Here is a 27,802-nt window from a genome sequence, read left to right as displayed (position 1 = left end):
TCGACATTTGCAACGAAAGGAGCAGATACGCGGCCAATTTGTTATTCGTCATGCTCCGCTACGTTACACCTTTTATAACTATCGCATATACAGTTATAGAAGTAGGGCGATGTGAGATTTGAAACTATTGTGGACTGTAAACCTTCCTACACGCCAAAAATCTGTCCCCGCTTAGATGAGATAAAAACCATTTCCACCAGTTTAATGATAAGTGTACCTTGTGTAAATTCGCTACGCTTTTTCCAACGCATCTGTGTTTGTTGGGATCATTGCCAATCCGTATATATTCGGATTGGCAATGCTTCCACTAAGCACAGAGTATATTCTTCCCTGCTAGCAAGCGGAATAACGTTAAGAGGATTTACACAGGGGTAGCTTAATGCGATAGTTGGGCAAGAACAAAACCCAATTTTTCTTAACTTAGTCAGTGCGTATTAATAAGCATTTGTGTAACCATTTAGGGGGTCATTATGCCGCTAAGGGATCGCCATCCTCTCTGGCAGGAGCAAGAGCTGGCCGTCGTGGCGGCCGAGGAGCCCGTCGGGAGCGAGCCGGACGTGCTGTTCGCCGGCACTGCGGTGGACACCCGGTGCGGCATCTTCAGCTTTCGGCCGCGGTTTCTGCAGCCGCTGTGCCGACCATCCGTGATGCTGGTCAACATGAGCCTGGTGGCCCTCATGCAGAGCTTCATCACCAGTGGCGTCATGAGCGTGGTGCTGCCCACGCTGGAGCGGCGCTTCCAGCTCAAGAGCTTCGAGAGCGCCATGATCCTGAGCAGCTACAACGTGGCCAACGGCCTGGCCATCGCGCCCGTCGCCTTCCTCGGCACGAGCCGCAACAAGCCGGTGTTCGTGGCCGGAGGCGCTGCCGCCACGGGCGTGGGCATGCTGCTGTTCGCCTCGGCGCATTTCCTGGGGCCCCCCTACCAGTGGGGCTCCGAGATACAGGACCTGTGTCCCGCCTCGCCGCTGCCCGGAGACCTGTGCCTGCAAGGCAACGTTCGCAACTACCGCTTTCTGCTCATGGCCGCCCACGCCCTGAACGGCATGGGCACCACGCCCTTCTACACGCTGGGCGTGACGTACCTCGACGAGAACGTGCCCACCAGGAAGGTCTCGACACACCTCGGTGAGAAAGTGCACGTCAATGTCAACTGCAGGTAGTTAGTCTTGCATGGAATGCCTCTTAGAGAGGGACAGTTCCCAGCCCCACCGTTTGGAAAAGGGCAGAAGGGCTAGTTTTTACGAGCATACCGGTGGGGGAACTTTCCCACCCTTTGATTTGTGAGTCAATGTAGACAGCATGCGTGCATATTGTGCATAACATAAAACCAATGTGTACGAGTTCAGGGTACCGAGTAAAGGCATTCTAGGGGTTTCAAAGCTATCGAATACCTTCGAAGGGATTTCTAGATTTCCGATACTGATATAACTAGGAATTATGCGTAGCTTGTACGTTAGCATAAATAATTGCGCGAATCATTTTGCTGAGGGCGTTCGGGCAGTCAACAGACAAACGCGCCTAGGAGCAATCATTGGCGTCTGTATGGGACGGAAGCACAGAAGCCACGACTCTTTCTTTCCGGTGGCATACAAAGAGCAGCCTGTAATTTTTGTTTTGTTTTACATCGAAGTCTAAGGCCCCATTGTGCAACTCTACTTATGGTAGGCAGCAACCACTGTCTGCATTCAAACCTGCAGCATGTGGTAGCTAATCAGGCATAAAGAAGCCAAAAAAAAAGCTTCTAAACAATAATATGAATGCGCCAGTAAATCGCTTTTCTAGCGCAATGTGAGTTGCCACTTGTACGATTTTCCCGAAACCTTTAAAATATCGCTGCATAAGGGCCACTGTACGGTCGCGGTGAAGTTGTCCCCTAAGTGGAGGTGATTTCTTCCAGGGTTTTTTTCTGCCATGGGCGTCTTGGGTCCCGGCTTGGGATTCATCACAGCCGGATTCTTCTTGTCAATATATGTCGACGTCTCGAGAAGCGTCAAACAGTGAGCATTTCTTTTGTTTAATCTCAAGCAGCGAGTATTCGATTTAGCACCGATTTCCCAACAACCATTAGACGCTGACTGCGCACGAGCCGACTGGAGGAAAAGAAAGGGTCTTTCAATCAATACGTAGACATCTGAAAACAAACGCTCTCCGTTGTAATTACAGGCGCGTTTCAATCCCCGGCATCCCGCAGATAACATTCAAGAACGCACATTTCCCTCCCATAGAAAACCTCCTAGAAATGGCCTGCCTCTTCAAGCCATGTAAGGGCGAAACGCAAGATAACAGCCACCATGTGACGAAACACACAAAAAAAAACGGCGTTTGTACCAAAATTTCGGACTCATTATGTTATCGGGTCATTATTCTATACCTCCCCATTATGCTTAAAGAAATCGCATAAATATGGCATCATACTCCCAACAGTTCACGAATCTAGCGGATAAAACATTAATCTCTTTCGTTTTTCCCGACGAGGTTTTTTTTTTTTTTTTTTCACGCCTGTTCCTTTTATTTTCTGTGCAGCTTAGGACTGACGTCGTCAAGCGCTGTCTGGGTGGGAGCCTGGTGGGTTGGCTTCATCATTTCCGGCGTAGCATTCCTCATCCTCTGTTGGCCGATGCTCCTGTTTCCCAAGCACATGACAAGTAAGGTCCACTTTTCGCTTATCCGGTTTCATATAGCAACCGCGCGCTATCACATAACACGCAGCAAGCTTGCACATAATTTCTCTACGATTAGTGGTATACTGTGGGAAGCTTTCTTCCTTTCAGAAAATGAATATTGCAGTTCCGTGTACGATGTACGCCACCCCGTAGAATCTCCCAGAGCGGGATCCCAGGCCCCTGCTGAGCTTCAGCCATTTGAACCGTAGCGGCAAAAATTGAACCTAAACCTGAACCAGAAGTACCGTATTTACTCGCATAATGATCGCACTCGCGTAATGACCGCACCCCTGAAGTTCATCGTCAAAATACGACTTTTTTTTTTAATTTCCCGCGCAATGAGCGCACCCTGAACTTCCCGCATCCATATGTCGTATGTGTGCCAACTCTAGATGACGATGGTCGTGTTTACCTTAGTTTCCTCCTCTTTCAAAGCGGACATGGCTACATTATTGCTGCGTACTTGATGATATTAGCGATATCGGCAAGCATGACTTCGATATTGGTGAGGAAGAAACTCTCACTAAATGCACATAATCTGCCCAAAAGATAAATAACAAAACGCGCTCGGCTTGCTTCGTCGGCAGCCGTGTCTCGATGTACCCCACTGTGACAGCAGCAGTCACTTATTGGTCGACCTGTTCTCACCTCGCAGCGTACTCGTTCCGGCGGGTTCCGTAATTCACGGAAACACTGAGTTTTCCGTCACTTAGTGGTCACTCGGTGGATGGTTGAGTTTTTGTTGTGTTTTTATTTATTATTTGTATTACGTTCATGAGACTTATCGTAAAAACTGTGACCTGGAACTTGCATTTTCTGCGCTGATATTTTTTTCGCAAAAAATTTACCTCGCGTAATGAACGCACCCCTAAATTTGCATCATAATATTGGAAAAAAAAAAGTGCGATCATTTACGCGAGTAAATACGGCATATGTAGGCAAAATCTTTCGAAACTACCAAAACCGGTGATATACCTTATATATGTCAACATTGTTCAACAACAAAAAAAAAAAAACATTAGGTGTAGTTGACTCAAGATGTAAGCACATGACAGATAGTAGCAGCGTGTTTTTAACTAAGGATAGACATGTAACTTGTTTTTGTGATAGCATATAACAAAATGTTATATTTGGACTGAAAAAGAAAACAGGAAAGAGTAAAACAAAGAAATGTCTTCTCGAGCTATTTCAAAAACAATTAAGACGAAAGATCCCCACTGATGGCGCGCGAGCAGGGCGAAGGCGGTAAATTTCAAATAAATTTAGGAAACACTCACTGCATTTATTAGGGGATATAGCGAGGGGAGGTAAAGAGCCTGAGGTATGGGAGGGAGACTGGGGAGAAAAAGTTACTTGCTGGGGGTGACAAACACTACCATCTGTCGATGACCTTTGCAATGAAAGAATCAGATACGTGGCCAATGTCTGATTAATATAGGCTGGCAACGTCTGCAAGGAGCTAATGTCATGCTTCCGAGCTGCTCAAGGTTTCAAGTGGGTGACTACACGTTAACACACATGAACCTTAGCACGGATTCTGAAATTAAGGTAATCCCTGCGCTTATGTATGCTTGCGTAAACGCTTGTGCGTAGGTGTCACTGAGGTGTTTTTTGGGCCACACTACAGGTTTTTACCGGAGTAGATGAACCTCGGGGAAGGGCTGTAGCGTGCATAGATCTGAGTGCATACTATACACAACGCGCTAGAAAGGACGCGAACCGCCAAGCGCAATCAGCATTTATTGTATTAGCCTTTGAACTAATCCCGGTATCCCGATCGAGACATGAACAATTCGCTATTTCAATTAACATTAAACTTTGAAATTTGGGCATTAGAGAGACAACCGGTGCAGTCTAGGGTCACTAAAAAGCGTAGCTTACAAAGTGACTCTACCGCAGCCATTCGCTCATGCGTTGTGTTCAGGGAACCTGGCTAGCTCAGGAGTAAGTGCCAGCTGTCACGGCGCTCCATGCCTTGCGCCTTTTGCGTGACATCAAGATCGGGATGTTGAGACGTACGTAGTGCACCCCGTTGCTCCCACTTCGCGGCCACTCCAGGCCAGATGGGCGCCACATGAACTTGTTCCATATCTCGTAGTGGCGGCTCTCTCAAGGACACAGCAGGCTGCATTGCAGCAACTTCTGTCCTCCCCCTCCTCCTACGAACCCATGGTGAAATAAATGAACACCATAAAAAATCGACTGGTCATTATGACCACTTCGTCTTTAGCATACACTCGTGTCTCCCTTCCTCACGAAATTAATAGCATACGTTTGGAACTAATGCTATTCCTCGCTCCGCATTACAGGTTACTACGAGCTGATAGAGCAGAAGAGGAGAGAAAGTCGCCCACGGTCGATCCCGATGAAGGACGCATCTATCAGGGAGATGCCCAAAGCCATTCTTGGCGTACTGTCCAACGCGACCTTCATGTCTCTCTGCTTGGCCGGATCGGCAGACTGTGAGCGGACATAACACATTGAGATTGCGTTTGCAAGTTGCAGCAAAGAGATAGGCGTTTTTAGAAGCTCAGAAACGCACTAGGCGGGTACACTTCTCGGGGTTCGGGGATATCCCTAAAACCCAGATCTGAAAAAAAAGTACATCATTGCACGACGAATTGGAGCTCACTACGCGATTGGAAATCAGGCAGCGAATCGCACTATATATTTAATAATAACTTCTCCGCACCGTTATCATTTGACTCAGAACGCTCGGTGTCTTGCAGGATGCATTAATGCGTACAGTGCCATTTTACTCCCCTTCTTCTGTCCTTTCACATCCTTGCTTAACTTATATCTTGTCTTTCCTTCCCATACAATGTGAAATATATCAATACTACGGTGATAACCCGAGTATTGCACATCTGTCTTCGTTTTTCCAGTCATGCTCACCAACGCGGTGAGTGCCTTTGCCACGAAGTTCTTCGAGTCCCAGTTCGCTATGACGTCTTCACACGCTGCGGCTATTCTTGGTAAGCCTATTTCTTAGCACTTAATAGTAGACAAAGTCCTATTCACCTAATTATGCCCTCAATACCAAATTAATTGCCAAAAATTCACTCGAGGGAGCAGGACTTGTCAGGACTTCCTCATTACTTCTAAAGTAAAGAGTGGCTCGAGAACAGGGTCTCTCGGGCCGTAGTCGTGAGCCGTAGCCGCTCCGCTGCTCGCACACGTGCGTACGTGACAGCCAGATGGTTTCCTGTATTGGCAAAGGTGCCATGGCCATCGTGGGTGGCTGCGGCGGCACCTACCTGGGCGGCTACCTGGTCACCCGCTTCAACATGTCCTGCGAGGCCATTATCAAACTCTGCCTCGGATTCAGCTTCCTGCCCTGGCTGTGCACCTTCGCCTTCAGGACGTACTGCGCGGACCCACTCTTTGCCGTCAACATCCCCTCCATGCTCAAGTAAGCTCGCGTATGCTACTCGACCCACTAGTCGAAGGCTCTTCGCTCGGCAAGGCAGTCGCCGCTCTTTTTTTAATCGGACCCCTTGACTGCGAAAGAGCTTTAACCTTTGCGTTAAAGGTTAATCTTAACAATGACTTAATTTTTGTTTCGCTTAAAGTAATTTAGTCCCTCGCTTTCGTCGACACCTCAGTTCGACTTGCTGCTGCGTGGAAAAATTTGTTAATACGTCCGTGGTTAAGCATGCAATTTTTCTTTGACTAACTACAAAAGAAATAATATTTGGCCAGGGTGGTTCGTAGCACGTACTATGGAGTACTTGGTTCTAGGGTAAAACCTAATATTGTGCGTCACACTAGTGACAGTTATATTCATCAGTATGCGAATATCTCCTGAGGCCAAGTTGTGACCCCGGATCCCAACCATGAGGCAGAGATAATTAGAAGGATAAGAATGGGGTGGAGTGCATACGACAGGCATTCTCAGATAATGAATGGCAGCTTACCACCCTGAAGAAGAAAGTGTATGACTGCTGCATTTTACCGGTACTCACCTACGGGGCAGAAACTTGGAGGCTCACTAAGAGGGTTTAACTTAAATTCAGCACTACTCAGCTAGCAATGTAACGGAAGACGACAGGTGTAACATTAAAGCACAAGAAGAGAGCGTACAGGGTCAGGGAACAAACCCGTGTTCAGGGCATATTAGTAGAAATTAAAAAGAAATGGACGTGGGCAGGGCATTTAATGCGAAGGCAAGATAACCGTTGGTCATTAAGGGTAACACAATGTATCCCTTGAGCAGGAAAGAACGTCATAGAGCGGCAGAAAGTTATATGGGCAGAGGAGATCAAGAAGTTGGCGGGGATACATTGGTTGCAGTTAGCACAGGACCGGGATAATTGGAGATTAAAGGGACCCTGCAACACTTGCCATCGACTACGAGTAATGTATTTTGGGATAAAGTCTATTGTCCCAGAAATCTCCTCCCGCAAGAATTATGAAAATCCGTTCACAATTAAGGAAACTACGCGCGATGAGAAATCGCGCATAATCGTTCCCTCTCAACTCGACCGCGGGCAACGCGACGAAAGCTGCGCGCTCTCTCCCGGAGAGGGGGGCGGCTCGCGGCGTTCTCTTCGGCGGCCTTCGATATATCACATGCCGGGGAGTTTTCTCCTGTTCTACGCAACGCGGAGGGGCCTATTTCCGGTCTGGTACCACAAAAAAGCAGGCATGGGTGCCTGCTCGCAAGTGCGCGCTCGGGCTCGTAGGGCGTTTTTGAAGCAATAAACGTTTGTAGTCGAGTGGTCCCGTTGAAAGGGAAGTATTGAGCTCATCACTCAAACTCCGCGCGCACTCAAAACACAAAAGAAACGGCAAAACTGTGCCTACAGGTTCAGGCATAGAAGAGGTTCGTACACAGCGATGACGACGACGGAAATGGGAGAATCTACCCGCGAAGTTGACCAGTGACAGCCGATCGGGCAGCCATGGCCTATGTGACGTCCCTCGGGCCATGCATAATGAGGACAACTGAAGAGAGAGCGGTTTGTTTTTCCGCGTCTTTCACATCGATTTGCGCGCTCACCGCTTTACGTGCACGTGTAATATTCGGCTCAGGTATTCCTGGCAGTGTAATCTAAACGTTGCGCAGGTTTACTTGCACTGCTCAAAGAGTGTTGCAGGGTCCCTTTAATGGGAGAGGCCTTTGCCCTGCAGTGGGCGTAGTTAGGCTGGTGATTAAGATGATATTCTCACGAAGCCACAGACGACGCAGTTGTCTTCGAGGAAAACACATTTATTGGAGCGAACTTGTGCTCCCCTAACCACTCAAAGAATACAGAGGCGGCGAAGCAGCAGTCAACAAAGTGACGTACGCATGCGTGCTACGGCGAGTCGAATAACCCGGCTTCTGCTCTGCAGGCTTTTTATCTTTCGGCGCGCGTGGTTCTCGAACCGTCGATTCACATCTAGAACATTGTAGATCCAAGAAGATTATTCTGGGCTGTTCACGTTAGATCGGAATGCTCTCCCTATCAGAACAGATAACACATGCGGCACAGAAAGAAAGAGTGGAACACGCGCTTCCCTTGGCACAGAGATAACACAGACCGGCGCAGCCAGGTGGTAAAAGCAAAACACAAATAAACACAATGCATGGTTCGCGGTAATATTCATCAGGGTAAAACGAATTTCTTCCAAAATATTACTCCAGCTTCACTGATTTAACGCATGGAACGCTGATGTAAACAGCGAAGCTGCCTGGCGTTCCCTAATCGGAAGGACAACCTTCGTAGAACTTCGTAGCGGGGAGGTCCACCACACACCTCGCCGCCCCATCCCTTCTTTCCCCACCCCACTACTGCTGGACATGATAATAAATGTTTTATCTCTCTCTCTCTCTCAAAGCCAGCAGATTGATTCCCGTTCATGCTAAATCACTTCTGCCGCGTTAAACTGCTCGCGCCATCTACTGGAATCTTTTATTGTTTTTTTATCTGTGAATACTACTACGAGGGGCGCCACGAGCGCATTTTCGCTTTTTCACGGCAGATATTTTTTTTGTATTTTCGATTGCAAAAATCAAGCAGCCATATATTTTGAACTAAAACAATGTAAATATAACTTATATACTGACGTCTTGCCTCAAGTGTGCTTAATGTTTTCTTTTTGCTCAACAATTTTGAGAAGTATAAACATTGTCACCAGATTTTTTAGTTTATAGAAGCTTTGCCTATATAAGCGTCTTGTTCAAGCATTCTTTTTCACTTGCTGAATGCGTGCTTGGCGCTTGCTCTCCTCCTCACTAGGCTATGCCCTCTCCACATCGTTGCGATGGCGTTACCACATTGGTCCCATGAAAAGCATCGACCAAGAACAACGAAATGCATACTTTCTTTGGTACACGATGGCAGATAACCTGGTCGAGCCTCAGATACCAACCCAAGTGCGGAAGCGCAATGTCCCGTTTTGCGCGATTGCGTCCTCCTCCTGGGCCTCCACTCAATCTTGGGAGCACGGGTGGACGCCTTTGAGTGTGCTGTGAGCCCAAAACCCGCCTTTCGCCAGTTTGTTTAAAAAGTCAACTGGACGACGAGGGTGCTAGAGGGACCCGAATCTGACGAAGCACTGCGCGAGGCATTGTCAAAGGGCTCTTTATTTTAAGAGGAAGGAAGCTATCCGCCGAGGCAGACAAGCTACACGGAATGAGTAGGCCTTGAAGGCATACACATTAAAAATTGCATGCAGCAGTATTCGCCATATCCATCCCTTCTTCATTGTTTTTTCTTGACTTTTGATCATTTTCGCCAAACCGTATTCATGCTCTGTATAACGGAGCCTCCGGAACTTGTTATTAGCTTTATTTCTTGATGTACTGTGAGGCATTTTTCTATACTGCAAGCTTTATACCAACTGTGTCAAGCCTGTAACCGAGATCCGTATATATCTATGTGTGAACGTGTCTATGTGTGGATATGCAGTCCACGTCGGTTGTGCTCTCGTGATTTCATATTGCGATGCCAACTGTTCCCATATGTATTCACGTAAATGAAGTTATTTTTGGAAGAAAACGAACACAGTTTTGCTGTTAAAAATAGCATTGAACATGTGATGACAAGCAGTAATTGCTTATCAAGGCTAATATTTCTGTATAACGCTTCATTTTATCGCCAACTGTTTTTTGCTTCAGTGGCGGAGGACCAGAACATGCTTTAAGGATAATTTTTGGCTGCTCACATTTCGGCAGTGGAGCAGAAATCCCGTAAAGACATCAGAGTAAATATCTAGTCGATTTCGCCCCAGCCTATAACAAGTGCCCACTGACGTTACCTTTACGTATGAAGTGAAACGGTTCTCAGTCGTAGAACTACAGGGGGACTATTTGCTGAAAGTGCCTGCAGGAGCTGTGCGAGTTCGGCAAACTTTATTTATGCTCTTCTTATTGTAGCTTTTGGTGTACGTTACCTGCGCCAAATGTTTTTCATATTAAAATATATTAGCAGTAACGAGTAGTTTATATTAGGAAAAATGAAACCTGAACTTCCAAAGTACGCTGAAGACGACGTCTTTCCTGATAGCAAAGTTCAAAATAGCGCCTGATATAGCAATCGTGTGAAAAAGGCCCTTGTGTCATCCCCAAATAAGGTCTTCATATCTTTTACTGCCACTCAGAAAACTATCCGGAATCGATTTGACATGCAACGATGAAATCGCGCTCGTATACGCTAAGGTTGTCCTTGTTTATTAAACACGATGGTCTTTCTCCCGTTTTTGCTTGCACTGCGTAGACTGGCTCAAATTAACACTTTTCATCGTTTACCCGGTTGATAAGTTGGTGATTTTTTTATAAAGCCCGAAAGAAGAAAAACTACCATGCACTGTTTACGGCGGCCGCACCAACTAAACGCTGTGACGTCGGGAGGAGGTGCACCGTGATTGGATGATGTCCAAGATTAGCATTAACACAAGTTTCGATTTCGGTTCTGTATAACAACATGCTTGACATGCGACGTTATCGTTGGATGGGCTTTCTCGTTATCTCAATAATCGCCATACCGCGCTTCTGCCATATCGTCGACTTCTTTAAAATGCCTAAGATAAGCCTCCCAGGACGGCTTGGAATCGTAACAATCACTAGACGAAACCTACGGAGTGGACGAACGCCCTCCGCGTCACCGCAGACGCTCAAATGCCATGCGCTTTTCCCCAATATTTGGAGCTTGCCTCACTCATACATGTATCGTAAAAAGCATGTTCACACCAGGCCAAGGGTTTGCTGATTCTGGCCTGTACCCACTGCCCGCAAGCAGTCGGTCCTCGTCACCTCAGACGCTCAAATGCCATGCGCTTTTCCCCTATATTTGGATCTTGCCTCACTCATACCTGTATCGTAAAAAAATTCCCCCGCACCTCCCCAAAGGGAATCGTGCAGAAATGCGAACGCATTGGGTGCACCGATGAGTGTGTTGCGAGTAATGGCGTAATTAATGACGAGAGTGTGAACGTAATCATTTATTCATCAGCACCTGTTTGTGTTATCGTTGTACCTGACGGCCGCAATCACTGCCTTGTGATCGCTAAAGTGCACGGTCAAAGGGTCTTTGAGAAGCATACGCGCGTCACAGTTTCGCGTAAAGACCAGATCAATGCAACTCCCGTGAATGGTAGTGGGGCACGTGTCGAAGCCGGCAGAGAGACAATGCATAGAGTGCCTGGTCTGCATGTACTCGACCAGCCACTCGCCACTCTTCTTGCGCACGTCAACGTTGAAGTCGCCAACCAAGACTATGGGGTCAGAGGGTTTGGAGCGCACGCGCACACTTTCCATAGCCGCGTCCAGCTGCGCGGCAACGGCGTCTCGAGCGAGGTTGGGCGCGTGGTACACGGTCACCACAAAGACTCCGTCTCCGGTGTAGGCAAGGGTGTAAAGTCCTTGTACGGAGACGTGTCTCGAACGGGAGACGTGGCAACGGCGTGCGATATCAAGCTCCCATACACGTTAGACACGAGACTAACACCGCAGTAGTCGCCGTCCTTGCCGCTTCGAGCAAACTAGTACAGCTCGCTTCAAGCGCATGCCTTCGATATTGAGCGCAGAGAGATAACACCTGCGAGCGCACGCCGACGGATCACGACAACCCCCGACTAAGAAATGCATTCGCATTTACGACGACGACGACGACGAAGGCAGAACTACGAGGCGCGCGCTCACGTGCGCTCGCGCTGGAGGAATGCAGGCGCACGCCACTCGATGGACGCAAGACAACCCCCGACTAATAAATGCATTCGCATTTAAAAGCATGTTCGCACCAGGCCAAGGGTCTGCTGATTCTAGCCTGTACCCACTTCCCGCAAGCAGTCGGTTCTTATGGCAACAGCACGCCACCGAGAACTCGCTAGCACGCTAGTGTCAGTCTGCGCCTGTTCTGCGAACTCGCACGTGGAGCAGTTAACGTTGCAGCTCAGAAATGGTGAACTCAGTATGGAAAACATCGACCGAAAAACGAAAAAAATCAACGTACCCTCGGGTCAAAAAAAGAACGTACCCTCGAAATCAAAAAAAAAGAATGTACCCTCGGGGATTCGAACTTGCGACTTGCAAAATAACATACCCAGCGCTCTAAAATACTCGGCCACGAGCCCGCGCTGCCGGCATTGGAAATATAAGGTATATAATATATAACCAGTTTACACTTTTATTTAGTTTTTGCCTTTCAAGCAGCTTAGGTGACTATTCGCAGTATAGCGCTCGTGCAGTAAGCGCCCCCCAAATTTTTACAATATCTCACGTCTAGCAATTGCATTTCTTGGGCGGGAAAGCGTTCGCAGATGTGTGGTCGTGCTGCTGACCGCTGTGCTTGTTCACCCAGCGCAAAAAAGAGCTTCATGCTCCCTCGTTTTACGCTGTATGGTAAAACCTTCAGTGGATTTTATTTCCTTAGTACCTATATTGACTTCGCTGACTTCACCTTCAAGTAACCTTGAATTTTTCCACTAGCCAGCGCCATTCGGACTACTCGGGGTGAAGGGGACCTTCTTTTTAACCCCCGGGTCGTGACTCGAGTGTCTACGACATGTCCAGAGTGGTCGACCAGCGTTGAACCCTCTTAAGCTCCCTATGGCACCAAGACTTCCAGAACAGAGGCCCTCGCTATGCATATTTTTTCTTCACTTTCTTTCTTTTTTTCCAAATTCTTAATCTGTTTCAATGATCTACCACATCCTCCCCTTTGCTTTCCGAGGTTTTCTCGACTGCCAACCCGTATTTCTGTATGTATGTATGTATGTATGTATGCATGCATGCATGCATGCATGCATGCATGCCTGCATGCATGCGCTTCGGTTCAGCCTTCCGGCTAGAAGTTTAAGGAATACTTGAGAGGTTTATATAGCAAAACTTTTGCGAAATAAATTTGGAAACACACTATATAGTTTTCAACATAGGTCAGCAAAAAGAGAAGATTAGGCATATTGACGCCAGATAGCAATACATAAGTGGTGTTTGCAGTGTTCTTTTAATTAAATATACATGGCTGCTGGATTTTTGCGATAGCAAAGAAAGAAATACGCGTTGAAAAGAAGAGAGCACGCTACAAGTCTGGACTATGCGGCGCTATTCCAAGTTAAACAATAACGAAAGGAATAGATGGCGCGAGAGCAGTTGTACGCGCGAAAACTCTTCCTCTACCGAAAAACATGGACCCCACAGAAGGCAAGCGAGAGTCAAATAGCTCAGGAAAAAATTCAAGGATGATGAAAACACAGTCTACACGGATGCTGGAACATGTTAGAAAACCAACGCCACACAAGTGCAGTGTCGTACGGAACGGCGTTCCAAGTAACGGCGTTCCTGGAATTTTTGGAGGAGCGAAGGAACGCCATCATTCCATTAAGGGTCGTTGGAAATGTAACGGTAACTCGTTAGGTTTTTGAAGGAACGCAGTAACGACGTTCCTACTGCAAGCGTTACTTCGCTAGGAATTGGCTGTTTTTGATGCCAAGGCTCGAGTACAAAAATCCACAAGTCGCTACTGTGTTTCTCCCCCCATAAGCTGACCGATTGGCCCGCCCTTCAGCGGAACGTGCTTCCTCGAAGGCCAAAGGCACAAGAATAACCACGCGGCGGGCCGCAGCTTGCGCTTGCTTTAATGCCGGTTGAGCTTACGCGGTGTTCGACGGGTGAATAGCGCAGCCGCGAGAATTCTTTTCACTTTCATTGTTTGTCTGGGGAGGCCAGGATACGCGCCTGGCCGATACAACTGTTCCCTGCCGGGGATAGGTTTCCAAGTCCGAGCGGCGCTGCAGGTACCTTGTCAAACCCCCGTATATTGTAAGGGGTAATTACCGCATTAGTCGCGCGAGCCGCGGGTGCGTTGTTGTCGAGAGAGTTGCTCTCGCTGTGAGACCACTCGAAATGTCACCGGGATTGCAGGTTCACCGGGTCACCTGGAATTGTCGGGATTGAAGGTTTGGACCCCTCAAAGGAAAGCGCGAGCTCGTTGTCGCCAGTTGCTCAATCCCAAGGCTTAAGCACTCATGAATTCCAGACAGTTCTATGCGAGACAAGGCGACCAACGACATAAAGACAGAGCTGGATGCGGTGACCAAGCCGGGTGTAGGCCCGTTCGTCACATCACGTTTCGTCATATGCCTGTTATTAATAGACCGTTTGGTCACATAGGACCATTCGTCATTGAACATTTCGTCACTTAAAAAGTTCGTCACAGGAACGGTAAAACAAAATTTGCAGTGTGTTTTAGACGTAAGTGGTGATAAGGCATCGTTAATTATCGTTTGTACATCTTGCGTAATGGTTGATCACTAAGAAAGTGTAATTATAACTAATCTTCACAAATTGTTCTCACAAATCACGTGATTATCACGATCCTTTTTCAGCAATGTGGAATAACAGGTTTTGTACTATATCTTTCCCTGCCCGTGTGACACACAAAAGGAAAGGCCAACCGACGAACTGCGAAAGGGTCAACCTGGTACGCATTATCAGAGTTGAAGCCCCTAACACCACCCTCTCCCCCTTCCCCACCTTCTCAACATCCGCCCAAAATGAAACTTCCAGACGAAATTTTCATGAATGCGGAGCTCGGTGCTTCCACTTTCCCCATTACGGACCGCTTAGAACCATATGCCTCCTTGACCAGTTTTCCCACGACGAGTTGGCTGTGACGAGTGGGCCTGTTCACATGGGGAGTGCCCTAGCCGGCCGCAATATTAAAAAGGCGGGCGTGGGTTCTTCTTTGCATTCCGCCTTCCAAGAACTTCATTAGGCTACGTATCTGTCTGACCTTTCTGTCTAGTGTCGTTGAACTCGTATTTATATTCTTGATCAACCCAAGTACCCTATACTTGCCTACTCTTCTTGCATCAGGATGAATACTTGGGAGAGTTGGTATTGCGACATGGTTATTTGGAAACAGGACGTTAAAACAGGATCACAAAGAAAAGAGCCAGACAGGACCAGCGCTGAACTATTCCAGATGTACAGCCAAAAAGAGAGAAAATAAGAAAACATGTGCCTGGCTTCTCTCTTTTGAGTCGAACCATCTTACCTACATCGGTGAGACCCTCATGCGTTCAAAAAAAAAAAAAAAACGTAGACATTCGTTTTGTGCACCTATGACGAACTTTCCCATTGGTCAAACCGGCCTATGACGAATAATCCTACCTGACCAAACGGCCTATTAAGAACTGGTCTATGACGAAACGCCATGTGACGAACAGGCCGTATCCCGACCAAGCCATCCAGCGCAGAATTTGCCACCTCGTCCACGCCCGAGGATTTCTTTTCCTTTGGGAAGAAAACCCTTCCAACCCGTCCAGCCCTTCAACATTGCCAACGAAGTGTTGACGAAAAAACGGGTTCGTCTGTCTGACTCCAACATCTAGATGCAACTCTTGCCGAATTCAAACAAGGGACTCTACTTAGTTGCGGCTATGCATTCGGGGATTTTTTCCCACTAATTATTTTCACATTTTTTTTCATTCATTCTACATTTTTTTCTCTTCTGCCGTATCCTGTGTCTTTGTTACGTACTTAACTCTTTTCTGCTTGCAGAACCAAAGAATCTCTCGTTGCTGTACCCCGGCACGTGTTTTCTTGTTTTCTCATTACTGTTTATTTATTTGTTTGTGGCTGTTTCTTTTGCTCTATAAAGTCGTACTTTCTGTCCGGCTATATTTTTTATAGTGTAAATGTTTTTTGCTCATGTTATTAGGCTCATGTTATTTCCTGTGCTTTTCGCTTATGCGTATTTATAACCTTTCCAACTGATTTGTGCGTCGCGTCCACATACTTGGCTATCTTTGGTTGTTTCCTTTATCTACTACCCTGATTGTGTTCGGCATACTTTGTAATTTTTGTGCGTAGATTTCGTGCGTGGCTACGCTGTTGGCTTTTATTTTTTTTCGTGTTATTATCTTCCGACCTAATTTTGGATTGTGAACCTCGCAATCATTACTTGTTCTGCTGTGTTTTGTTACTCGGTGCTGTACGATCGGTAAAGCTTCACTTCTGCAACCCCCTTACTAAATTCCCTGCAAAGGGGCCTGTAAGGTATTTTAAATAAACTGTAATAATAAATCAGCATTCATTAAAGGCCTATGTATTGTTTCTTTCGATGCGGTTTCTAATTCAAGACATTTAATTACGTTTCTGCATGTGAGTAACTTCCTGTTTGTATATCTGAAGCGCAGTAACCTTCCTCCGCATTTGTAAGACCGAAGTGGGAAGTGTAATATGTGCTGCACCTATAATAGAGGAGCACCAAAATCGCTGTTAGACATGTCCGGAGTGTGTCCGGTGCTCCCTAAACAATCGTCTGGGAGCGTTTCTTTGGATTCTTTTTATCTTCACATAAACTGCTGCCGGCGGTGTTCATATTCGCATAATATACGTAGTTCGATGTGAGTTTGAAATTTCTCGCTTTATTTCGCCTGAGGAATACGACATCATATTTAAATTTAAAAATGAAATGTAACGTAATGTAACGACGCGCTCCAATGTTCGAAGTGGAACTAGAACGCTTTCCTTTCGCAATTAAGGAACTTGTAATGGGAATTCGTTTCAAAATTAAAATGGAAGGAGGAACGAGCTTTCGTTCCTATTTTAGAGAAACGTGTACAACACAGCACTAGTGGTCACAGATTTCAAAATATCTCTGCAAGATTGTATGACAATTAGACAGTCAAACAAAGAAGAAGCAGAGACTGGCACCATCTTCATGTCTGAACATAACAACAAACTCTAAGAGAGCAGTATTGAATCTTGCCGCAGGAAGAATACCAAAACGCCTCAAAAACGTTCTTCCATCTGAACTGAGGAAAAAATACAATATCACATGCTGTCTTCGACACGAAGGACTGGAGAATAATGAAGCAGCTGTCTAGGCAGTGCGTGAACTCACACACCGCACACCTGACGATCACGCTTATCACACCCCCCACCCCGAAAAATACGGAGAAAGACTACACCGTGAGTCGGCCTAGTCAACCTCGGTAAAGCCATGGAGAAAGACTGTCGCTTATTAGGCAGAAGAGGAGTACTTTTCCTACTCCACACAAAGAATTAAATGCTATAGAAGCTCAAATCCTGAGGCAAATACAAACAAACACCTACACACACAAATCACGACAAGCAAAAATGTTCCCCAATGCCTTCCCAGAAACGTGCACAAAATGCGGAGAGGCAGCCACGCTATTTCACGCAACCTGGGCGTGCCCTCGCATCTGGATGCAGGAAAACAATGGTACACAGATTAATCCTATCGAGACATGGGAGGCAGCCCTTACCACCTCATCTCTCGAAGATCAGCTACGTCTGATCTAGAGAGACAAGATGGGAGTCGTTGCATCTGGAACCCTGGACGTCGGGCCCCACCCATGAACTCCTCAACTTTTCACCCCTATCCCCTTCCCCCCTTCTTCTCGCTATAAAAGTTCTACTACTACTACTACTACTACTACTACTACTACTACTTCTACTACTACTACTACTACTACTACTACTACTACTACTACTACTACTACTACTACGCTAAAATTTATTTTACTTTAGCAAGCCTCCTCCATGCTTAACGTGTGAGGAGCAAAGCGGAAGGAGAAGAGCGGGACAGATGGTATAGATGACAGGCATTTACGTGGCAGGGGCGCTAGAAGACTATCGTCTTTCGACGACGTTTGCAGCGGAGTGAGCAGATACGCGGGCCATTTTTTTTTTCGTTAGCGAGAATACTCCTCACTAGGGAGAGGGGTGCTTACAAATACTTTAAAATAATAGTGGCACAAAACTTTCGGCGTTGGCATTTCTCATATCAAGTCAGAAGTGTTTTTGTGCATTCACCTATTTGTTTTTTTGCGTGTTTCCTCGCAACCCCGCAGTGACTCGAATCCTTTCGAGTTTCCTTGCAATCGGCACTGCGGCTGCAACCTGGGTGTGTACAACCCGATCTGCACTATGGACGGCACCGTCTTCTTCTCGCCCTGCTTTGCCGGGTGCGAGGTCCAGCTGGCCGCAGGAGGCGCAAGGGTATGTGCTTGTAGTGTGCGCACCTCAGTGTTGGACTGCAATGCATGGGAGGGTGCGAGGGGGGGTTGACACTGCCGCGGCTGCCCCATCAGGAGCGGGAAGAATAAAACAGAGAGACAAAGAAGGGAACCTTGGTGAAACGAAGTGGGGGGAGGTAAATATGAGAAAATCATCTTTGTAGCTGTCGTGTGTTTGGACGGGAAAGGGAGGACAAAAGGCGAGGGTTAGACGGGGGCGAATCATGGCGAATTTTATTTATTTATTTATTTATTTATTTATTTATTTATTTATTTATTTATTTATTTATTTATTTATTTATTTATTTATTTATTTCCCCGTAAGGGCCCTGAGGGAAATACATAAGGGGGGGGGGGCGTGCAGAAACGTATGACACAGCGTTATAAAAAAAAGATTAGAAGGCCACAAAGAAGGAAGAAAAACAACGAATTACAAAGGTAGAGCAATAATAGCAGCCAATACAAATAGGGTGAATCATGGCGGAAGGAGATATCGACGTGTGCAGAGCCTATAAGCCTGGTCTATTTCCGGGAAAGAACATCCTTTAGAGCAGGTGGATAAGCTCGCGACTTCGAAAGCACGCAGCGTTTACCTGCACCCGTACGTACTGCTGGCGCCATTGAGAATCCCAAAGCTTTGCCGCCCTTGTTGTGGTTCCCAGGTGAAACCGTTTGTTACCGCAGCTAGAATGACATCTTTTGTTACACCAGCTGGAGCGACGGTAAAAGGAGGAGCAAACTTTATTTAGGCGAGCCTTGGGTGCTGATGTCTGGGATTTTCCATTATTAAAACGAAGCTTTCTTGATCTCACTTATGTCGGTGTCGTAACCAAAATGCACTGCAGAAACCAACTTTCCGCAAAGTTGGTTGTTCATGATGACGATTACGACGACGACGACGATGACGACGACGACGATGATGATGATGATGACGGCGGTGACGACGACGACGATGACGATGATGATTATGCTGATGATGATGATAATAATGATGATGATGATGACTCTGCCATCTCCGGTTTTCCGCACGCCCTGCAGTTATTACCTGACTGGACAAAAAGTCATTTCCTTCAAGCCAAGGTATTACGCTCAATGTGTTATTGTGAAGCAGAAAAAAGAACATTTTCACTCATGACCGTACTGGCATAGCCTTAAGCTTTTTCAAAACATCCTTAATTGCCGAAAAGGAAAGACTACATTGATCTGTAGAGAGGTAACGGCAGAGTAATATCAATTACGATTTTAACAAGCGTGTCGGTGTTAATTGAGTGATTGATTGATTGATTGATTGATCGTAAGGTTTAACGCGGCGACGCAACGCAGCCGATGAGCCGCGCCTTAGTGGAGGGCTCCGGATTATTTTTGCCACCTTGGGATCTTTAACGTGCGCCGAAATCTCGTGCACACGGGCGTTTTAAATGCGAATGCATTTCTTAGTCGGGGGTTGTCGTGCGTTGGCCGGCGTGCGCCTAGCAACAGCTGTGGCGCGCCTAGCAACCGGAGCATATGGTAGCTCGGGCGGGAGTAGCGGAGGGCAAGGGGAGAGGAGGAGCGCGCTCGGCGTGTGAGTGTGCTCGCATCGCAAAGCTCTGGCGGAGTAGCGGAGAGTGAGTGGAGAGGAGGAGCGCACTCGGGCGTGAGGGCGCTCGCATCGCGGAGCTCGGCGGAGAGAGCTCGCACGCGGGGCGGGTGTGTTGTGCGGGTCTCTCTCTCCTCTCCGCGTACCCTCTCTCCGCTCGCTGCGCTCGGAAAAATATATATAAATGCAGTGGAGCGCGCGCCTCTCTCCGTTACTGCTTGCCGCAGCACACTCATCGGTGCACCCAATGCATTCGCATTTCCGCACGATCCCCTTCGGGGAGGTGGGGGGAGTTTTTTTTGCTTTTCGCCTCCATCTTAAACGCGGCCGCCGCGGCCGGGAATTCACCCTCGTCTTCGCGCTCAGCAGCCCAACGCCTTATCCACTGAGCCACCCCGGCGGGTGTTTCGGGGTTAACAAAGGCTTGTTTAAGGGCTAGTTGGTATAGTCTGGACTTCAATATTAGCGTGCGCTGCATACTTGAACGAGGGACAAGAAGAGTGGGAAAAGACAAACCATACGATGGTGCGCACCCTCGTATGGTTTGTCTTTTTCAACTGTCCTTGTCCCTCGTCCAAGTATGCAGCGCAGGCTGATATTGAATTCGACTTTCGGGGTTACAACATTTAGATAGGGCAGCGAGAAAAAGACTTCTAGAAACTTAAAGTCCCAGACCACTTCCCGTAGAAATCCTCCCACACTTGCTCCTCTTCTGCAATCCGCCCACACAATGTAGTCCGGAAAACGTCCTTAAGTTGCACGTGCAACAATACGTAAAAAGTCGTTACGTTGATCTCTCAAAAAATTTAACTTTGAGATGACCTGTCTCCAGAAAAGATGAGCTATACGAACGCAAGACCGGAGCGCTCTTGCGGCATGGCGACAAGGCAAGCATGCGAACGAGCAGAGGACAACATATCGCCGTGGGACACCCAGCCTCGCTTCCGACATCTCAACTGCGCATGTCCGTACGTTTTCCATGGCCGCTGCCAGGTGACGGCTCCAGTATCTTTGGCCGTGCGCTCCGCGGTTCGTATTTGAATTGTCCATGGCTGTACATCCTCAGGTTTTGCTGGACAGCCAATCTTCTCTCCAACGCCCTAAACCATCTTTACACAGCCTTGACTTTTTTTTACTGGTGCTCCTTTTGTTTCAGGCTGTTTAAGCACGCGTATGGCTCAAACTGAACAGTCCTGCGCATGAACGGCCCTGATTGTTATCCTCGACTTTGTTGTTGTTGTTATGGTTTGGTTTGGTTTGGTTTGGTTTTGGTTTTCCTGTGAAGCTCCCTCAAACTGACGAGATTGACTCGAGCAGCCAGCTGGAGTAGAAACACAGGCGAGGTCGCCCACCCCCACTCGTTGACTCAGTCGTGTCTTCTGTGCGCAGCTCTACACCAACTGCAGCTGCGTCTCCACGAGCGTGAGCACCAAGCTGAAGGACGGCTCAGTGTTCAACATGCAGGCGCAGAGGAAAAAGTGCGACACCCGATGTCAGCTCTTGCCTTTTTTCACTATCGGCATGTTCATGGCTCTCCTCGCCACCTTTGTCAACGCGGCGCCACTAGCGTCGGTACTGCTCAGGTGAGAACTCCACGGCCGCCGATCAGGCTTCCTTGTAGGTGGGGAAAAAGGCCCGGCTTGGTTCTCTACGTTCATCGGCATTATCTTTAAGGTCATTAATGTTATGTTGAGCACCATTCGCGAAGCATTTATTTATTTATTTATTCAGGTTACCCCTAAAGGCCCTCTAGAAAAGGGTATCACATAGGGGGGGCCAATGCAACACTGTGTGAAAACAACAAAAAAGAAAAATTGCGCCCACCTCCCCGCGAGGGAACCATGTGTAGATGCGACGCATCGTGGGGTTCACTCGGTGTTCCCGTTGGATTGATTCTGAAATCGCGGAAACGTGTCGGTAACGCGTATGATTATTATGTTTTATGATTATTATTATGTTTTATTGGCCAATCTTGGTCAATCTCTCTAAGTGGTATGCTTGGGGCTTCGCTGTCGCAACGACCTTTACTCCATCATTGTTGCTGTAAGTGGGAGCTTCTTTTCTTTTATTGCAAGTGTCAATCATTGCCCCATCATGCGTTGTATCAGCAGCTTCTTGACGTAGTTTGAATGAGTCAAGGATATAAGGCGCGTTCGTAGCATTTGATTCTGTCTCGGTTTTGTGGCGCAGTGGGAAAAGCACAATGTACCTCGCGTTCCGCCCACAGGGTCGTGGGATCGAAACCGGTCGCCGCTAGCTATTATTTTTTTATAGTGTAGGGGGAGGCGTGTGGACGGGCAACGCCGTATGGAGGGACAAGGCGAGTGAATGAGATGCAGTGGCATCTAAAAAAGCAATACAACAAGATACAATTCAACCTGACAACCACAATAACACGCGAACCATGAATACGGGCAGCAATTGCATGGTGTTAAACAATAGTTAAAAAAGAGAAACAAAAACAAAACAACAAAAGCAGCAAAAAAATTAGTCACCGTAGTGCGCATGAGCTCTAAAAACTTAGCTGAGTCTTTCTCGGTGGCAATGTGTGCGGGCAAACTGTTCCACTCAATAATAGTGCGCGGGATGAATGACTGTGCGAAACAGAGTGAGCGAGATAGCGGGCGCCTAACTTTGTTAGGATGATCACGCCGTGGAAAGATGGAACACGGGGGTTCAAAAAAACTGTCATGCAATGATGGGCGATTGTAAAATCTGTGGAAAAGTAAGAAGCGCGCATATTTCCAACCAAGAACCAAATTCTCTAGCTCAGCAGGGTTTTTAGATGCAGAGCATCTCTTAGTCGACCCTCCGTCGTCCGGCATCCGCACCTCTCCTCCTCGTCCCCCTCTCCACGCCAGCTGTGATAACGCCGCTCTCCTCCTCGCCTCTCGGCTCGTCTCGTGCCGGCTCAGGAAGACACCGGCAACACTGTGCGCTAGCGCGCGCTGCTCCTCCTCTCCACACCACCTGTGCGGTACGCGCGCTGCTCCTCCTCTCCCCCTCACCACCAGCTGTCTCATCACGCGCATGCGCGCTGCTCCTCCTCTCCACTCCCTCTGCTCTGCAAATAAACCCCGTCCGCGCTCCGCTCAGTTGCTTCTTCGGTACTGCGCCATCCGATGACTGGAAATGGACGCCAACGATTCCGTCAGTGAACTGGCTGGCACACCTTCAACTAGCGCCAGCCAGCACACTGTCAGAACCGCGAGCATCTCCGAAGACAAGACTGCACAGAGCAGAGCTCGCGACGCCGAACGTAAACGGCACCGTCGAGCAGTGGATTCCTCGCTTCGAGAACGAGAAGCCGCTTTGAAACGCCAGCGGCGAGTAGCTGATCCAGATGGCGTTCGGCAACGTGACAACGCTTCCAAACGCCAGCCTCGAACAGCGGATTCCTCGCTTCGAGAAGGAGAAGCCGCAAAACGTTTCCCACTACCTGATAAATAAAGAAGACATTTAATACGCGACTACACGTGTCTTTACTCTAACAACCAATTAACACGCTACTACTCCACGGCTCTGCATCACCTCAGGGTTCCCACGTGGGAAGATGGTGTAATTTTTTAAGTTAGTGACGCTGAAAGAGGAAGAATAATTTGAGTAAATGAAACGAGCAGCACGGTTTTCCAAGGATTCAATATTTGATACGATGTAGGCTTGATGAGGTTCCCAAATGGCACTGGCGTATTCTATTTTAGGGCGAATTAAAGTGGTAAAAAAAAGCTTTTTTAACTGCGGTGGAGTCTGTTTAAGATATCGTTTCTATAACCCGAGAGACCGGTTAGCAGCTGCAAGAGTGAGTTCTGTATGATGGTGCCATGATAGATCCGATTGAAAGTGGAGGCCGAGGTACTTGTAGGTAGACGTTAACTAAAGTGTCATATTATTCAACGAGTATTGACTAGGAAAATGGGTACCAGCGTTAGTAAAGAACATACACTTTGTTTTAGAAACATTTAACGACATAAGCCAAGTTGAACACCAATGATTAATTTTGTTAAGGTCAGATTACAAACCTAAGCGGTCAGAATCAGAAGAAATGTTACGGTACATTACGCAGTCGTCCGCAAAAAGTCGAACGTGTGAAGATAAAGAATTCGGTAGATCATTAATATAAATGAAGAAGAGTAGAGGACCCAGAACACTTCCTTAAGGTACACCAGATGTTACCGGTGAAGACGAAGAATGAACATTCATAGCAAAGGTGAATTGAGACCTGGAGGAAAGAAAAGCTTTGATCCATGAAAAAATGTTAAGGTGAATGTTAAGTTGTTCTAGTTTTAGTAGTAATCTGTGGTGAGGAACGCGGTCAAAACCTTTAGCGAAATCTAAGAAAATCGCGTCGACCTGGCAACCAGCATCCATAGATATGTGAAGGTCGTGAACAATACCGGCAAGTTGGGTGTCACATTAAAATCCATTGCGAAAACCGTGCTGAAAATTGAAAATGATACTGTGACGTTTCAAATAGTTTATGTCTTGAGTGTGTATGATATGCTCCATGAGTTTGAAAATGGTACTAGTTAAGGAAATGGGCCTGTAATTCAGCGGTGAGAAACGTTCACCCGATTTGAAGAGGGGGACGACTTTAGCTGTTAGCCAATCTTGAGGTAGAGTTCCGGTAGACAAAGACTGTGAAAACAGAGCGCATAAGAAGGGGGTGATGCTGAATGATATAGATTTGAGGATTTTATTATTAAAGCCCATATTATCCGAGGTGGAAGAAATTTTTAGTTTCTGTAAAAGGGACAGAATACCCACCTCACTGATAACAATCTACGGCATGACTTTACTGTCAAAGCTATTCAATATGGGAACGGATGAAACGTCTTCTCTGGTAAAAACTGATGAAAACTCCCGGGTTAAGAGCTCTGAGCATAGAGATGTGGGAACTGAAACGTCATCGTTATTGCTTAGGACTATATCAGGATAACATTTGGGGTTAACAACGCGCCAGAATCTGCGTGGATTATTTGCAAGTATAGATGGTAAATCATGGTTAAAGAAATGACTGCGGGTAGATATTAAGACCGGCTGATATTATTTATCGCATTTTTTTGTATTTCGTCCAAGAGTTAGAGGTATCAGTTTGGACGGCCTGTCTATATAAAAAAAAATGTTGTTGTTGTTCAACCGTCGGAGCTGCTGAGTAAACATGTGTAAATGTGTTTTTGTGCAATGAATGTACCTGTCTTGCTTTGGCTTTGGGCCTGCATTATATTTAAAATAAACAATATTTACGTTCTTTTGAATAGGCAATTAATAGTAATTGCATTAGTATGTAGCGGCAGTAATAACTTCACGCTGGCACGCCACAAGGATCGACAGCAGCACAGTATTTTGTAACAAAGATTTGATAAAACGATAGTTACGGACGTTTTCTGCAGCGCATTCGCGATAAAGTTGGCTTAGCCACAGGGCGTTTTTGCCGCCCTGGATTTGTTGTCGAACACAAAAATCAGCTTCCCTGTAAATACAATTTACAGTTCGATGACGAATTATTTAAAATGAGACCACGCACAATGGTAGCACCACAAACATGTCACTCCGTATGGTTGTCTGCGTTCCCAGAAAAGCGTAGTACAGATGCTCTTTCTACCTTCCTTGCAACTTCCTTACGCTACCGCCCTAGCGTCACTAAATAAGCTACGCCTGAGAGTAGCGCCGCTTCGGGCACTCGGAAGCGTCTGGGGGCCATTTTGTTTCTGGCTTGCAGTGTTGCCATCTCTCCCAACGAAACCGCCGCCGGTTGTGACGGGCGGAGTGTGACCGGCCGCTCTCGTGTCCGCGCAGCAGATAGAGAGAGAGAGAAGAGAGGCGCCCAGAAACAAAATGGCTGCGCCCTTATGTAAACAAATATCACGTGGTGCCGACCGACCAATGAAAATTCTGGCGGCACAAAACAATGAGAGAAAAGAGTGCCAATACTCTAAAAGCCTTTATTTAGTGACGCTATTCTACACATTAACAGTACCAGCGCCTAGATTTTGATTGGCAGCTGTGACATCGCTAAGCTTGGTCCCTCTCTCCAACAGGGTTGTAGGTGTGAAAGAGCGTTCCCTGGCACTGGCTGTGGAGTGGATGTTGGTGCGCGTTGTGGGTGAGTGCGTCAGTCGCTTGCGACACTGAACTCAGTTGCTAACTCTACCGTCATATCATTCCTGAAGTTACACTTTAGAAATTAAACGCTCTTAGTAAAACCGAGTCGACTTTCCAATCTTTTGCACGTCTATACGTGAACATTTGAAGCCTGAATGTTAGAAACGAAATTTTTCTGTGTATATAAGCTTTTAGGATGTTCAAGTTAGGGCAATTTCTTTCGTTAAGTTTTGTCGTAGTTGCAATTAGGGATCGTCCTTTGATCAGGGCAGATATAGACATTGTGAAGGAGTCACCCCGAAGGTCGATCGCCTCGTTCGAAGCTTATACTGCTTACGTTCCACCAAAAGATTCTCCTTTAAGAAGTCGTTACGTCAGCGCGTTTCAAAGAATGTGCACCTATAAGCTATGTGCATCAGCACCTGATGCCCGTGAACATACCCCCTCCCGCCCTTTTTTTAATGCATTTTACGTCCAGAGAACATCAAAACCCACCACAAACAGAACGCTTGTTTTCTAGCTCTAGCCCACGTGTGCCTGGAACGTGTAAAATCCCCCCTTTCAACCAACTTGGGGGCGTTTAGGCACGATTTTAACTATCGTTTCTACTTTTCAGCTGTGCACGTTCCCCTTTGCTACATTCTTCTGTGCCTGCGTGTGCGCGCACTTCTGCACGTACAGTGCTCACGGATTGAAACGCGACACTGCGAGCGCGTGGCCGCCGGCACATGCAGTGCCGCCCGTGGACGCCCCTGGAAGCGAGGTGTTGCATTGTGGTATACCGCGAGGATGAGAGCATGTTGACCATGCAGGGTGTTGACCATAGGCTTTCTGCTTCCGGTAGCCAATGAGCGGGGCTGTGGTTCCCCGCAGCGACAGCGGGGCGCTGCAATCCTGGAATGCTGGAAAGCGTTTGTGCGCCGACGGTAGTAGCCCGGCTGTGCGCGCAGCCGATTTCGCGACATCGTGTGCGCGTGCTCTTGTTGCGCGTGCCCTTCCGATGCGACACAGATAAGGCGAATGTAAGGCACGGTCACGCTTTTATGAATAAAACGAGTGTCTGCACGAAGGTACAGCTAACTTTATCCCATGATATAAACTAAAAAAAAGAGAGCCAAGGAAGTACTAATGCACCGCACCACACGCGAACGTGCCTGCAAAGGCGTCTTTCCTTTTTTTTAGTTTATATTATGGAATAAAGTTGGCTGTTCCTTCGTGCAGACGCTCGTTTTATTCAGATAAGCGTGACCGCGCCTTACATGCACATTATCTGTGTCGCATCGGAAGGGCACGCGTAACAAGAGCGCGACCACACGATGTCGTGAAATCGGCTGCGCGCACAGCCGGGCTACTGCCGTCAGCGCACAAACGCGTTCCAGCGCTCCAGGATCGCAGCGCCCCGCTGTCGCTTCGGGGAACCACAATACCGCTCATTGCCAACCGGAAGCAGCAAGCCTACGGTCAGCACGCTCTCATCCTCGCGGTATACCACAATGCAAGACCTCGCTTCCACTGGCGTCCACGGGCGGCGCTGCATGTGCCGGCGGCCACGCGCTCGCAGTGTCTCGTTTCAACCCGTGAGCACTGCACATGTGCGTGTGCGTGTGCGTGCGCAAAGCTGCGCAGCACCAGCTTAATTTCCGCCATTCAAGCCTGCCGCCCTTCAACAGCAAACATTCCGGGAATCCCCTTGTGCGCAGCCTCCATCCCTGGTCCGCTGCTGTTCGGCAACGTGATCGACCGCAGCTGCCTGGTGTGGCAGACCATGTGCGGCCGCAGTGGTTCCTGCCTCTACTACAACAACCGGCAGTTGGCGCACAATCTCTTCTCCCTGCTTATCCTACTCAAGACTATCGCCATCCTGATGTACTCGGTCGCACTGCTCATGTACCGCAAACACTTCAAATAACAAAATTGAAGGGCCGGCTGCCATCCGGGCCCGCATTTTCTTTTATTTGCCCGTGGCACAAGCAGTTTCTGA

General features: G+C 47.5%; 1 protein-coding gene across 1 annotated transcript; it reads left to right on the top strand.

Annotated features, from left to right (window-relative positions):
* The first annotated feature begins 470 nt into the window (after positions 1 to 470).
* On the top strand, positions 471 to 27,802 carry LOC144173808 (solute carrier organic anion transporter family member 4A1-like). Its single transcript, XM_077702065.1, is given in 10 exon segments — positions 471 to 1,128; positions 1,901 to 2,000; positions 2,527 to 2,648; positions 4,976 to 5,128; positions 5,552 to 5,641; positions 5,886 to 6,078; positions 17,976 to 18,123; positions 21,109 to 21,302; positions 25,758 to 25,822; positions 27,522 to 27,802. Coding segments are annotated over 10 exon segments (2,004 nt in total).

The sequence above is a fragment of the Haemaphysalis longicornis genome, unplaced genomic scaffold (genome assembly GCF_048455015.1).
Source record: "Haemaphysalis longicornis isolate Haplotype H1 unplaced genomic scaffold, Haemaphysalis longicornis Haplotype H1 scaffold_3, whole genome shotgun sequence".
In the NCBI taxonomy this organism is placed as follows: Eukaryota; Metazoa; Arthropoda; class Arachnida; order Ixodida; family Ixodidae; genus Haemaphysalis; species Haemaphysalis longicornis.
The sequence above is the reverse complement of the archived record's forward strand: the minus strand, read 5'-3'. Positions and strand labels throughout refer to the sequence as shown.